At 43.1% G+C, this 16,036-nt stretch overlaps 2 protein-coding genes across 5 annotated transcripts in view; both read right to left on the bottom strand.

Moving 5' to 3' along the window:
• LOC121533712 (rab GTPase-activating protein 1-like) overlaps positions 1 to 16,036 on the bottom strand; it is a 170,347-nt gene that overhangs the window by 68,538 nt on the left and 85,773 nt on the right. The window lies entirely within an intron of this gene.
• Positions 10,898 to 15,942, bottom strand: LOC121533714 (G-protein coupled receptor 52). Its single transcript, XM_041839886.1, has one exon. The coding sequence runs from the start codon at positions 14,104 to 14,106 to the stop codon at positions 12,988 to 12,990; it is 1,119 nt and encodes a 372-aa protein (XP_041695820.1). The 5' UTR covers positions 14,107 to 15,942; the 3' UTR covers positions 10,898 to 12,987.

The raw sequence follows: 16,036 nt of genomic DNA, 5'->3' as shown, positions 1-16,036 counted from the left end.
AGGGGTGTGAATAGCTCATCTTTTATTAGAGAGCATCTCCGCCTCGCCTCTTCTCTGAGGGGTGCAGGTGTTCATCCTTGCGAGCACACCGTCCTTGCCGCTCTCCAGGACTGCCGGCGTTTGATGGGAGGGCGAGGCGCCCCTCCTCGGCAGCAGTGGTGCAGCTGCACAGATTAATATTAAAAGGGAATTCATAATACAGTCGGCATAGAGAGGATTTGGCCATAAATATTCAGCAGCCCGGACTGTAAGGTCCTCTTGGTTTGGGCTTCATGAATATGGATGAAAGGCTGGCAGCAAGAACAAATGCCGAATGCTATATGCAGGAAAAGGGAGGGATGAGAAAGGGCAAAGCATGGTTTAAGGGAAACTCTGATATGTGTTGACTTAACACAACAAACCTCAGCCGTGTAACGCAATAGTAAAGAAGGATGCCGGTAGGTTTCCAATATGATTGAAGCGAGCGAGGGGCAGCATATGTCGAAGAGACAACTGAGGAACATAAACCACAGCAAGAGGTTGAGCTAATAAGATCAGACTTCCAGGATAATCCAGGAAAACACATGGCTGTTGACAACGTGACCTCCTGGAAGAAAAAGCTTAAAGGTGCTGTAACAAATAGCCTAAAAATACCCTCCATGGAATAATAACCAGAGTGCAACTTCACTCACAGTTAGCCTCAACTCAACCCGGCAGGTCAGCACCTTGCTAACTTTAGCCGTGTGTGTGTGTGGTGTGTCGTTTTTTACTGAAGGCTGTGTGTGAAGGCTATATCAGCAGCTAAGCAACCGCCACCCACTGAGAGCCGCCGTGTCGAGAGCCAGGTGAGGGCGAGCGCCACCTTACATTGAAGGTGATCAAACGACAAGCACCTCAGAGACACCAGACTCCTTCCTCAGCTTTCTGCCATTTAAGAGAAAGTCTAGTACAGCAGGGCTGTCAGAGAGAGAGAGAGCGAGAGAGGCAGAGCAAAATGCCACCAGTAACAAATACACAGTCATCTGAGAGCATGTCAAAATGTCTGCCACAGCTCTCCACATGCTCAACACCAATCTGAGAAGGGACTGATTTAAAAGAAGAAAAAATATCAGTGTTACCCAGTGTAGCCATAGAAAACCATTTCCCTAAACCATCTGAATTGGTTCAACTTCTGGCTAATCAAAACATCCTCCGCCAGGGGAAAGGAGTGAGCGTGAGCCACTTGACTGATATTTAAGAGTTGAATGTATGGATTTCACCAGGCAAATTGTGTCTGGCCTCCAGCTTTCTTCAGTGAAATAAGACCCGGCGGCAGCGATGGTGAAGCGATAATGAAGGAGCTGCCAAATAACGAGCGCCTTTCTATGGTGTGAGCGCCAGTGACACGGTGTGCATTAGCTCCAATGACAGGAAAGGGCAAAGTATCTGCATAGCCTCAGCCCGCATTGCCCACTAAAAAAGGTACATTGCGGTCAACCCCCTGCGGTCTTCAATGAGAAGGGAACCAGTAGTATACGCATGATACACACCACTTAACCTGTGCATGCATCCCCTCTTACTAACTGTAAGTCGCTCTGGATAAGAGCATCCACTAAACGACTAAAAGGTAAATATAAAAATGTAGAGAAGTGGTCATTGTAAGGGTGAATTGGTTCCTTGTTTATTCATGACTGCCGAAAGTCCAAAGACCTCTGATCAGACAAACATTTGATGTGCTCATTAGATGAAGGTAAAAAAGGTCACATTATTTCCCCTCTCTAACTGCACATATCTCATTTCCTTTCAGAGGCTGCAGGCAGTAACCTTTTGAAATCCAGCCCCAGAGAGAGAGCACGACTTGCTGTGTGTGCAATGCGGTGCATTACAAGGCTGGCTAACCCTCGGTCTAAACTCTGTTCGCCTTGGAGTTGAATGGCTACAAACAACCCTACAGACCAGATATACATTGCATTCGGGAAGTATTCAGACCCCTTGACTTTTTCCACATTTTGTTATGTTACAACCTTATTCTATAATTAAATACACATTTTTCCTCAATCTACACACAATACCCCATAATGACAAAGCAAAAATAGGTTTTTTGAAATTGTTGCAAATGTATTACAAATAAAAAGCAGAAATACCTTATTTACATAAGTATTCAGACCCTTTGCTAGGAGACTCGAAATTGAGCTCAGGTGCATCCTGTTTCCATTGATCATCCTTGAGATGTTTCTACAACTGGATTGGAGTCCACCTGTGGTAAATTCAATTGATTGGACATGATTTGGAAAGGCACACACCTGTCTATATAAGGTCCCACAGTTGACGGTGCATGTCAGAGCAAAAACCAAGCCATGAGGTTGAAGGAACTGTCCGTAGCGCTCCGAGACAGGATTGTGTTGAGGCTCAGTTCTGGGGAAGGGTACCAAAATTATTCTGCAGCATTGAAGGTCCCCAAGAACACAGTGGCCTCCATCATTCTTACACGGAAGAAGTTTGGAACCACCAAGACTCTTCCTAGAGCTGGCCGCCCGGTCAAACTGAGCAATCGGGGGAGACGGGCCTTGGTCAGGGAGGTGACCAAGAACCCGATAGTCACTGACAGAGCTCCAGAGTTCCTCTGTGGAGATGGGAGAACCTTCCAGAAGGACAATCTTCTCTGCAGCACTCCACCAATCAGGCCTTTATGGTAGAGCAGCCAGACGGAAGCCACTCCTCAGTAAAAAGCACGACAGCCCGTTTGGAGTTTGCTACGTTTGGCGTTTGCTATGGCATAAGCATGCTAAATACGCCATGTGAATTAATTATAAAAAATAAAATAATGTTTTTCACTTATGTATATATCCCAGAAACTGGCCAGGCGAATCAGCCTTTCAATCATTGCCTGCTTTTTAAATCACTTTACAAAAGTACAGTACAGTCAAACTCACCACCAGTAAAATGTTACTGGACATGTCAAGAACTCAAGGCAGTGTTCACAAAGGCAACATTACTGGATTTTTTGTCTTCCATTTTTTATCAGTTTTATTGGATTGGCATCAACAGCAAAACCACAGCCTTTGACAAAATCTCAGAAATATTTTTTTTTTTGTAATTTCTCGATTTGTCTTCTAATCAAAAACATCTTACTTCATATAGCTACAGTATAGCTACAGCAGCCTAGTTGAATTAACAAAAGGTATGAGTCATCACTGGTCGAGATTGTCATAAGATTTGTTTTTGTGGTTTTTTTTGTTGCCTGAACACATATGTACAGCAGGGTAAAACAGATACACACACTATACATATTCTATTTAACAAGTAGCGTATCCATTTTGAAATAATAAAATAAATATACTTTGTACTCTATTAATCAAATCTTTAAGATACAACACCCTAATGAATGCACTTGAAAATCAGTTGTTTTTGACAGTTTTGCATTTCCATCACTTCAGAAAGATTTTTCAAAACTAGTTTGGTCATTATAATACACATGGAAAGGTGAATAGCCTATTCAGTGGCACATGAGTATAAAAACCCTAACAACTACTGGCAGAGAAGAAACTAAATTAATTGGGTAACACTTATTTGCAGTGTCAATATAATTGTATAACAGTTAGGTAATTACACAGTACCGAGTACAACAAACTGTTTTCTAAATACAAAAAGTAGAGTAAAAGTGGTACACTCTCAATAAGTACAATAACTTGCTTGTTAGAATGAAACTATAATCCACTAGTGTTACTGTGGTGTGTAACCAATTGATTCTCATGAAACCATCAGTACAAGACACTGATGTAAAGCAATACCTAGATAGAATTTAGCTTGACAACAATATTGATTTACCATGTATCACAAAGAACAGGGTTTCCCAACTCGGTTCACGTTTTTTGAGTTTTTGCCCTAGCACTACACAGCTGATTCAAAAAAATCTACTCATCATCAACCTTGGATTATATGTATCAGCTGTGTAGTGTTAGGAGTGTTAGGGCAAAAAGCAAAACGTGGACCCCTTGGGGACCCGAGGACCGATTTTGGGAAACGCTGCTCTAGACCACAAGTGACTTGCTTTAGTGTGTAGACGAAGTCATCTGTGGGTAATTCTATAGAGAATCCAAGTCAACTAAAATAACAATTTGGGTGTTAATTCCTTAAATGGCATGATGTAGAGCTCGGCGATATGGAAAAACATCCATACCACGATAGATAGATATATTTTTGTTACAATAATGCTAAATCAGCTATAAATTACGCAAATTATTTTTCAGGGAGGTACTACAGCTGGGAGATATGGACAAAAAGTAATATTGTGATAAATGTAACTATTTTGCTCAATAACAAATACAACAATATATTTTTTCTCTCCAACGGACAGTTACTTTACATTAGCAGTAGGGCTGTAGACAATTTTGTTTCCAGGGAAAAGTAAGATAATTCAGATGGTAGTCTATGATTCAAAAAGTACGATATTTCATCTAATATATCCATGACTTGCATGATTGATATTTTTGATGTGACACCTGTCAAAATAGGATCCACAATGATTAGATTTATTTTTCGCTTTTCAGAGAATTTTCCGGCATCTTTGTGCATATTGGCCTATAGGCTATATTATTCACCACCTGAAGAAGGAGGAACTCAAAACACTTAGCTAGATTGCTAACTCTAAATATGATATTGTTGCTAGATAGGTTAATCAATTAGCCTACACAAACTTTCCAGTGCTAGGCCTAGGCTACTTAATGTAGGCCTATTCACTGTAAATGGCGCGCCTACTCCGGTTGTAAAGTGGTGCCATGAACTCAATATTAAGAGGTGAGAAATACATTATATACTCACAGAAAGCTGTAACTCTCCTCTCTGTAACTAGAACAATACTTGCTTTGAAAACTGTATTTTGATTGTGCTTCTCAGAATGCATCTCTCCCTCCGTGCACACAGTGGGAAGAGAGAGTGAGAGCAGACGACAGCAAAACCGGGACAAGCAGACACTGTACTTTTCATAGCAGGAATCAGCATAATGCATAGGCTATTACTGGAACGTTGTGTAGCAAAATCACCGAAAATTACCAACGTAAGCAAAATGCTTCAGTAAGAGGAAGGCAATGTAGGTGAATTTCTGTTTATCGTCTCAGCTCTATGAAGGTAGATTTCTTAACCCCCCACGGTCGATGTCCGCACCCCCACTGAAATCTAATTAGCATAATAAAAAAATCCCCATAAAAATCCATCTTATGTTTTTTTTTGCATTGGATGCATCTCAATCAACCGCATCCGCCTATGTTGCACTTCCGCATCTGTGGTGAAAGGTGACAGAGCTAGAGCGGTGTTTGGCAGACCATGAGACATCCAGAAAATCAGTCTTCTCGCAAACACCCTCTATGGAAATATGAGACTCTCACGAACACGATGGTGTCTGAAGTCGGTACAGCTGATCTGCCAACTTCTGTCTGTAGCGTCCGAACAGTTTGGGCTACACACTAATATGAACCCTCCGTGGAAAGGTGAGACTCTCACGAACACATACATGTCGGTTTTGCTCTAGGACGCCCACAGGCCTCATATGACTCGTCTGAAAGTCCCCCGGTACCAATTGAAAAAAATGAATGGGAGTATATATGGAGACTGTTTAGTGACAGAAATAAAGGGTTAAATACATTTCCTGATCTTTCTTACAGTGGGGAAAAAAAGTAATTAGTCAGCCACCAATTGTGCAAGTTCTCCCACTTAAAAAGATGAGAGAGGCCTGTAATTTTCATCATAGGTACACGTCAACTATGACAGACAAATTGAGAAAAATAAATCCAGAAAATCACATTGTAGGATTTTTTATGAATTTATTTGCAAATTATGGTGGAAAATAAGTATTTGGTCACCTACAAACAAGCAAGATTTCTGGCTCTCACAGACCTGTAACAACTTCTTTAAGAGGCTCCTCTGTCCTCCACTCGTTACCTGTATTAATGGCACCTGTTTGAACTTGTTATCAGTATAAAAGACACCTGTCCACAACCTCAAACAGTCACACTCCAAACTCCACTATGGCCAAGACCAAAGAGCTGTCAAAAGGACACCAGAAACAACATTGTAAACCTGCACCAGGCTGGGAAGACTGAATCTGCAATAGGTAAGCAGCTTGGTTTGAAGAAATCAACTGTGGGAGCAATTATTCGGAAATGGAAGACATACAAGACCACTGATAATCTCCCTCGATCTGGGGCTCCACGCAAGATCTCACCCCGTGGGGTCAAAATGATCACAAGAACGGTGAGCAAAAATCCCAGAACCACACGGGATGACCTAGTGAATGACCTGCAGAGAGCTGGGACCAAAGTAACAAAGCCTACCATCAGTAACACACTACGCCGCCAGGGACTCAAATCCTGCAGTGCCAGATGTGTCCCCTTGCTTAAGCCAGTACATGTCCAGGCCCGTCTGAAGTTTGCTAGAGTGCATTTGGATGATCCAGAAGAGGATTGGGAGAATGTCATATGGTCAGATGAAACCAAAATATAACTTTTTGGTAAAAACTCAACTCGTCGTGTTTGGAGGACAAAGAATGCTGAGTTGCATCCAAAGAACACCATACCTACTGTGAAGCATTGGGGTGGAAACATCATGCTTTGGGGCTGTTTTTCTGCAAAGGGACCAGGACGACTGATCCGTGTAAAGGAAAGAATGAATGGGGCCATGTATCGTGAGATTTTGAGTGAAAACCTCCTTCCATCAGCAAGGGCATTGAAGATGAAACATGGCTGGGTCTTTCAGCATGACAATGATCCCAAACACACCACCCGGGCAACGAAGGAGTGGCTTCGTAAGAAGCATTTCAAGGTCCTGGAGTGGCCTAGCCAGTCTCCAGATCTCAACCCCATAGAAAATCTTTGGAGGGAGTTGAAAGTCCGTGTTGCCCAGCGACAGCCCCAAAACATCACTCCTCTAGAGGAGATCTGCATGGAGGAATGGGCCAAAATACCAGCAACAGTGTGTGAAAACCTTGTGAAGACTGACAGAAAACGTTTGACCTGTGTCATTGCCAACAAAGGGTATATACAGTGGGGGAAAAAAGTATTTAGTCAGCCACCAATTGTGCAAGTTCTCCCACTTAAAAATTTGAGAGAGGCCTGTAATTTTCATCATAGGTACACGTCAACTATGACAGACAAAATGAGATTTTTTTTTCCAGAAAATCACATTGTAGGATTTTTTATGAATTTATTTGCAAATTATGGTGGAAAATAAGTATTTGGTCAATAACAAAAGTTTCTCAATACTTTGTTATATACCCTTTGTTGGCAATGACACAGGTCAAACGTTTTCTGTAAGTCTTCACAAGGTTTTCACACACTGTTGCTGGTATTTTGGCCCATTCCTCCATGCAGATCTCCTCTAGAGCAGTGATGTTTTAGGGCTGTCACTGGGCAACACAGACTTTCAACTCCCTCCAAAGATGTTCTATGGGGTTGAGATCTGGAGACTGGCTAGGCCACTCCAGGACCTTGAAATGCTTCTTACGAAGCCACTCCTTCGTTGCCCAGGCGGTGTGTTTGGGATCATTGTCATGCTGAAAGACCCAGCCACGTTTAATCTTCAATGCCCTTGCTGATGGAAGGAGGTTTTCACTCAAAATCTCACGATACATGGCCCCATTCATTCTTTCCTTTACACGGATCAGTCGTCCTGGTCCCTTTGCAGAAAAACAGCCCCAAAGCATGATGTTTCCACCCCCATGCTTCACAGTAGGTATGGTGTTCTTTGGATGCAACTCAGCATTCTTTGTCCTCCAAACACGACGAGTTGAGTTTTTACCAAAAGTTCTATTTTGGTTTCATCTGACCATATGACATTCTCCCAATCCTCTTCTGGATCATCTTAATGCACTCTAGCAAACTTCAGACGGGCCTGGACATGTACTGGCTTAAGCAGGGGGACACGTCTGGCACTGCAGGATTTGAGTCCCTGGCGGCGTAGTGTGTTACTGATGGTAGGCTTTGTTACTTTGGTCCCAGCTCTCTGCAGGTCATTCACTAGGTCCCCCCGTGTGGTTCTGGGATTTTTGCTCACCGTTCTTGTGATCATTTTGACCCCACGGGGTGAGATCTTGCGTGGAGCCCCAGATCGAGGGAGATTATCATTGGTCTTGTATGTCTTCCATTTCCTAATAATTGCTCCCACAGTTGATTTCTTCAAACCAAGCTGCTTACCTATTGCAGATTCAGTCTTCCCAGCCTGGTGCAGGTCTACAATTTTGTTTCTGGTGTCCTTTGACAGCTCTTTGGTCTTGGCCATAGTGGAGTTTGGAGTGTGACTGTTTGAGGTTGTGGACAGGTGTCGTTTATACTGATAACAAGTTCAAACAGGTGCCATTAATACAGGTAACGAGTGGAGGACAGAGGAGCCTCTTAAAGAAGAAGTTACAGGTCTGTGAGAGCCAGAAATCTTGCTTGTTTGTAGGTGACCAAATACTTATTTTCCACCATAATTTGCAAATAAAATCATTAAAAATCCTACAATGTGATTTTCTGGATTTTCTTTTCTCAATTTGTCTGTCATAGTTGACGTGTACCTATGATGAAAATTACAGGCCTCTCTCATCTTTTTAAGTGGGAGAACTTGCACAATTGGTGGCTGACTAAATACTTTTTTTCCCCACTGTAACAAAGTATTGAGAAACTTTGCAAATAAATTCATTAAAAATCCTACAACGTGACTTTCTGGAAAAAAAAATCTCATTTTGTCTGTCATAGTTGACGTGTACCTATGATGAAAATTACAGGCCTCTCTCATCTTTTTAAGTGGGAGAACTTGCACAATTGGTGGCTGACTAAATACTTTTTTTCCCCACTGTATATCTCTCAGATATAGGACAGACACTTCAGAACAAACTTCCTTTAGATTTTTTGGGGGGACCATCTGTTGTTCCATGTAGTGAATCTGTTATTCAATGCGTTTGTATGGGCTAACAGCAGTAAAGCCAAATAAACATTTTCATAAAATCATTTGAAAAAAATTTGGGGGATACTTCAAGGGGTCTTAAAATTCAATATCAAATAACAAAATTATCCTTGTTATGACCTTAAAACAATTCCATATAGCTTAGCAGAACCCCCTCCCTTGGCTTAGACACAGGGCTTAGACGCTTATGGGTTAAGAGACAATTGGGGGGGGGGGGGGATTTTGTATATATGGGGGATAGTTGATTAAGTTGTGATAACGCAGATGTATTCATACTGTATCTGCGTGTTCATACAGTGGGGTGCAAAATGATTGACACCCTTAATAAAGAGCAAACATGACAGCTACTGTATATTGTATGCTATAAAAAATTGCTAAATTAAATGACTTTATACTAATACAATTGCTCAGAGAAAGATATTGTTTAACAAGTCATTTTTTTCTCAAAAAGGTAGGGGGGGGTTCTTAGATCATTCCTGCCACACACTATCCTTCCAGATCCTTGATATCCATCGTCTGCGCTTATCTTCAATTCAAACAAGTTTTCGATGGGGTTCAAGTCCGGAGACTTGCAAAATGTTGATTTTGTGGCCAATTAACAATTTCTTTGTGGATTTTGATGTGTGCCCGTGGTTGTCGTCTTGCTGGAAGATCCACTTGCGGTCAAATTTCTGCCTCCTATCGCTAACCTTAACAAGGGCCCCAGGACCAGTGGAAGCAAAATAGCCCCATATCATCAAAGATCCACCACCATATTTTACAGTAGGTATGGGGTTCTTTTCTGCTTATGCATTCTCATTTTGACGCCAAACCCACCACTGGTGTGCATGGCCAAAGAGCTCTATTTTCATGTCATCCAACAAATGTAAACGCCTGGAGTTTGCTAAATGGCATTGGCACTTGGATTGGAACCGGTGCTTTGGTCAGATGACATGAAAATATAGCTCTTTGACCTCGCACACCAGTGGTGGGTTTGGCGTTGAAATGAGAATGCATAAGCAGAAAAGAACCCCATAACTAATGTTAGTGCTGAGCAATTTAACCAAAATGTTGGTTATTTTTCTTTTTTTAAACTAATTGACCAACGTCGGTTCAATTTTTTGAATTCCATTTTGATCACGTTTTTCTGTGAGCACAATGTGCAGTTTCTTTAGAGATAAATCAGATCAAGCCCGAACTCTGCAATGTAGTAGGGATTTGTATTTTCCAACAGCCCAATATTCTCCATAGTTTAGCGCAGAAAACATGGTAATTAAATACAATGACCATAATCAATTTCTCGCACACCTACTTGTCCGGTCTATGTGGAGCAGACACGGAGATCGAGTGAACACAGAACATGCAATCAAGAGGGATAGAAAGCAGTTGCTTCGCGATGTATCTCTACCTGAAAATACATGATCTAAGTGATTGATATGTGGTATTCAGCAGTCATTAAAAGTATGCCTTTTCTAATTTGAAGAACTACTGACAAATCACTATTTTAGACAGCAGCTCTATAGAGATGACTTGGAATGAAATAATAAAGTCATCAAATAAAACAAATGTAATATACACAAGAACTGAAATATTTTATTAAAGTAATGTGAATAAATGACAGTTAATAAGTGATAAGCAGTAATGGGCAGACACTACCATCATGGGACGTTTGTTTTATTCTGTTTTGTTACACCATTCAACCCACAATGCATAGTGCATTTAATGTCTTTTTTATTTATTTGAAAACTGTGATAACTTTAAATAATCGAAACAAAACCGAACCGACCTCAAAAAGTACTAATCGCTCAGCACTACCTAATGTAAAATTTGGTGGTGGATCTTTGATGTTATGGGGCTATTTTGCTTCCACTGGTCCTGGGGCCCTTGTTAAGGTCAACATCATCATGAACTTCACCCGGTACCAGGACATTTTGGCAAAAAAACTAATTGCCGCTGCCAAGAGGCTGAAACTTGGCCGCAAGTGGATCTTCCAGCAAGACAATAATCCCAAGCACACACAAAAATCCACCCAAAAAATATATTGGCCACAAAATCAACATTTTCTAATGGCCATCTCAGTCATATAAAATAATGTAATTTCCCAATTTCTGTTGAGCATCCAATATAGCTCAGTATTTCAATTATTTATTTTATAGTCATTTCTGCTCATCTTTATCAAGGGTGTCAATAATTTCAGACCCCACTGTATATGGTCCATTTGGTAAGAAAATAAAATGCACTTCACAACATAAAATAAATAAAATACAGTAAAGTGAAGATTTCATCTTCTAGACATCAAGCAACCATTGGGGAGGGTATGTTTTTAAGTCTTTGTGGCAGAATTCAGAACCCCTATGATTATATATGCCCCCTAAAATGATAATGAATCATGCCACAAATAGAAAAGCTTCTGACCTCATCATAAGCTCATGAAAGGTGTTGAAACAAGATGGTACTACTGTATCGGCAAATGTAAGCTTGATGGATCTTAAGTCACGTCAAATGAAGGTCACGTTACAAAACGCAATGGCATGCAGCCAGGACAGTGTCAAAAAAGTGGAGTGTGTCCTTGGAGTGTGTAACTGTATAGACAAACAGAAAGTAAATCTCTGATATATTTACCAAAAAATATATGTTTAGGCACATATACAGAACAATCTGTAATGGAAAGAGGGGAATGACTACACAGGTTAAGTAGCATAATGTTGCACATAAACAGTCATGATATCGAGGGTTCAGTTTGCTGTGTTGCTTGTTTTTCACAGGGTCAAAGATACACTGACAACAAGAACACAGGTCTAACTTCAAATGACCTACACCATAAGAATAGAGAGGGATTTCACAATAGTCTCGGGTATTACTGAAAATGTGCACTTTATGGATTTTTCAACATTATCTATAAAAACTGACCATTCTGGGAATGTACAAGAAAAACTTGGAATGACTTCACCTGTGCTGTATCAAACAGTATAATACATAACTAAAGGCAGTCTTTATGTCTTCATTTACTGCACATCCCCACTGTATTTTGTACAATAAGGCCCTGACAAAGGGAAGAGTCTCTGCACATAGCATGGAAAAGCAGAGGGAACAGAGTCATACATATGATGCTGATCCTTATGTAGAGTGGAGCAGATTTTTCTAAACTCTAATGAGCAACCAAAGATAAAGAGAGAGAAGTATGCACTAGTGGACAGAACCATTCCCTCGTTCTGCTTCCTAAACAGCTACTGTTTCAGAGGCATTGACACAAAGATTTAAAAAAAAAAAGAAATAACTAAACTATCAGTGTGTTTTTTTAGGAGATTGAGTAACTCGTCAAATTGAGTGCCTCATCTCTCTGTTTAGGGCTGACCGAAAGTCTTTGAACACTCAGACTGTTAGCTAACAAACCTTCTGCAAACCTTTGTCATAACAGGTCAAGGGCAATATACATCTGCTGTTTTTTACACCATTGTCAAGGAGCATGTACAGCAAGTGAATAGTCAGCCATTTGCACGCACATACCCCATGTGAACTCCTAAAGGGAGTGTATGCAAATGGGTTTACATGTTGATGGTGTCTATGCTAATTCAGCCGACCAAGAACACAGACCTATAGTAGCACACCAATATTGGTATTCAAATTCAATCCATTTTAGTCCACATTACTGTGAAATCAGAGATGCTTAAATCATGACGTCACCATTCATGTTTGAGAAAAGTGTTTATCCATTTTGAGGACCTCTAACTTTGTATTTTTACAAGCACTTAACCCGACTGTCGAGAAACAAAAAAATTGAACATCAAAGCCTGAGAACCATGGTCAAATTATGTTTTATATAAGGATGTACATACAGCAGCTTACCAGCTAAACTCCACTACACAGGTTTAAAGCCATTTAGTTGTTCAGAAAGTAGACCTTTAAAACAACGTAGCCTCTCTCAGCAATCTAATGTTTGCCTGTAAATCATGGCTTGGCATGACTGCGGCAAAGTCATTGGAATCCTTCAAACAAACCGTCTGAGCCTAAATCCTCTCTCTTTGGGACAGCCCTGTCAAATAAATGGTAAGCAGCTTTGTAAAGACGTAACCTTTGAAATTCGTGGCTTTTCTAACAATAGCCTCCAACGCCTCAGATGGAGCAGGACTTTGGCCTCTTCCTGGGTTTGGGTTCTCCAAAGTCCCTGTCGTCGGCTGCACAGTGGCTGAAGGAGCAGAGCGTCTGCGAGAGGCGGCGCATGCCCAGGCGGAACACACTGTTGGACAGGCTGTAGATGACGCAGTTGCAGAAGCTGTTGCTGATGGCCAGCCAGGTGGTTACAAAGGACAGGGCGGGACTGTCCAGCACGTGGGAGCTCTCCAACAGGAAATAGATTATGTAGGGCAGCCAGAGCATGTAGAAGACGCTGGTGATGCGGAATAGCACCATGGCGTAGCGCCTGTCAGGCCCTTGACCCGCGTGGTGCCCCCCGCTGCTGCCACCGCCATCACCCTCCCCGGCCTCCATCTCCTGGCTGGGGAAGCGTGCCCGCCTCTCACTGATCTCCCGGTTGTGCTGCTGGCAGATGCGGAAGATGTGGAAGTAGGTGAAGCAGACCACCAGGGCGGCAGGCGCGTACAGTAGGCACACCACAAAGCCTGTGAAGAGCGCCGAGGTGGGCCAGGAGTGGGCGCACCACTCAAAGATGTCCCCGTGGTAGCCCGGCTTGCCCCAGCCAAAGAAGGAGGGCAGAAACACCAGACTGGAGTAGACCCAGATGAGAGCAATGCAACCGCGGAGCCGGCACGGCGTCACCAGCTGGTTGTAGGACAGGGGTTTGGTGATGGCCAGGTAGCGATCCACACTGATGCAGGCCAGACAAGCCATTGAGACGCTCTTGAGCACCGAGATGACGTAGCTGAAGACCTGGCAGGTGATAGGCTCCTGGACACCGGCCGGGTAGTGCAGCAGGGACAGGGTGGGCACCAGGCAGCTGAGGCCCACCAGCAGGTCGGCGTAGGCCATGGTCTGGATGAAGTAGCTGGTGGTGTAGTGGTGCAGCAGGGGGGCGCAGTGGAACACGAAGATCACCGTCAGGTTCCCGGCAATGATGAGCACCGTGAGCAGCACGATGACTGCAGTCTCCAAGACACAGGCCTCCAGGCCCTCGTTCTGGCCCCAGCCCAGGGGACAGGAGTGGTTGGGGTCCGGGCCCACAAGGCTGCTGTTGGCAGTGGGCACCAGGTCTGTCGTCAGTGCGGACTGGTTCATTGTTCTGGGCTCGGTCCAGGTGGGTCAGGTTTGTGCTGTGCCACCCGCGATGCAGATGGACTGTAACTAGCCTCTCTCACTTCCTCTTTCACCTCGGCTCTCACATAGCTGGGTCTCAATTAAATGAACACTCACTGACTAAAATCAATACAGCCCATAGGAAAGCATGACTGCCGGCTCGGCTCTACTTTTTCGATCAGTCATGCTTAGAGGCAGTGGGGTAATTGACAAAATAAAAAATATATTCCCTCCAAAAACAGAAAAAGGTCTGCTGATACTATGCCAGGCATTTATCCCGGCTGCAGGGATCCCCATTGCTCTCCCTGACAGTCTGCGGCCACATCTCCTGATTCATAAGAGGACTGCCACTGGGAGACTGGGGGCGGAGAGCAGGTGCTGTCCTCACAAGGGCAAAAAGCACAGGAGGCGCAGGGTAGTCAGCATGTGGGGGAGAAACATGACGCAGGCAGGCAGGGCGCTCCGGTGCAGATCCTACTGCAGATTAAATAAGACAGGGAGCGTGTGACTCCTATTTTGAGACTATAGACAAGAGAAAATAGTATTAAAACATTTACCGTATCGGTGCAATTTTGACTTTCAAATAGCTTGTTTACTGTCACAGAGAAAGAGCTGCTCAAAAAACCCCAAAGTCACACAAGTAATTACATCCACATTCGCCATTGTGTTTGCTTTATACCTCCAAAGACCCCTCTAAAGTTCCAAAACGCTGTTAGACTGGTAGCAATTGTTTCTCAGTCTTGTAGTATGCATCCTCTTATTTTGGAGTAGTGAGTCGTCCCGTGGTCAGTGTCTGGACCTCATGTATGCCCCGCTATTGTCTGAATCAAAACACAGACACGCTAGAAAAACACAGGGCTCTCTGCGGTGGTTAATGTCAGAGCTCTCGTTCCACAGAGCGCTGGGGGAAATGATGTTTACAATGTTCCCCAGTCAGAGAGAAACCAAACGAGGCGAATAGTAATCTGGATCCTGTTATGAGCGTGTATGTATGTGTGTAGCCACAGATCAGGCTTTGGGTCTCTGGAATCCCAATACACGCACTTCTCTGAAACTTTCGTCCTCCAGGTTATGAGAGGCAAAAGCTGGTTGTAAAGAGGATTTTTCAGGCAAAGAATGTAGGAGTTGCCAGGAGACTTACACACAATCGGATCAATAGATACTGGAGCCGGTAGAAGTCATCTGGGTGTCTGAGAGCTCCTCGGACTGTCTCCTTAGAAATTCTGTTCAGGGTGCCAGCTGCGATGGATGTGGGATCAATCGGCATTCCGCTTGTTTATAGCCTAGGGTGAAAGCTCTTTACATCAGCCTCGCCTCTTAAGTGCTTGTTTCTACTATTGATATATTATTACTTATACATGCCCGGGTCCATTTAAATGTGTTTTTGTTTAGGGGAGGCATGGCTGTCTGGACTTTCTTCAACTCAGTACGTCTGCTCCTTGTTACAAAAAAACAAGCCACAACAAAAGAGATACCACTCCACCAGTACAGAGAAAGACAGTTCCAGTTCCAGTGCTGTCCTCTGTGCGTCTCCTCTTATTTCCATTCCCCCAGCTGAACTAAGCTTTCGCCAAACGAATAACTGAAGAGACAAAAAACAATTTCATTCAGCAAAGCAGTCCTGGAGTGAAGTACAAAAGAAAAAGCTAGTGCGACTACCGAAAATAAATAGGAACCTTTTGAAGAGAGGAGCTGTCCCTCATCACTGGTGCAGTGGGAAAGAGATGCTGTGACTGGCTTACAGTTCCTTTTCCCTTCGCTCTCTCTCGGTCTCCCGCTCACTCACTCTACCCTGCACGCACACACGCTCGCTCTCACTCTCTCCCGTTCCCTCTGAACCGCGCTCTACCCCTCACACTGATTCTCTCTCTCTCTCTCCTCTCTCTCCCCCCGAGAGCTAAATTTGGATCGT

This window comes from Coregonus clupeaformis, chromosome 20 (assembly GCF_020615455.1).
Source record: "Coregonus clupeaformis isolate EN_2021a chromosome 20, ASM2061545v1, whole genome shotgun sequence".
NCBI lineage: Eukaryota > Metazoa > Chordata > Actinopteri > Salmoniformes > Salmonidae > Coregonus > Coregonus clupeaformis.
Note: the sequence above shows the minus strand (reverse complement) of the source record. Positions and strands in the feature narration are given on the sequence as shown.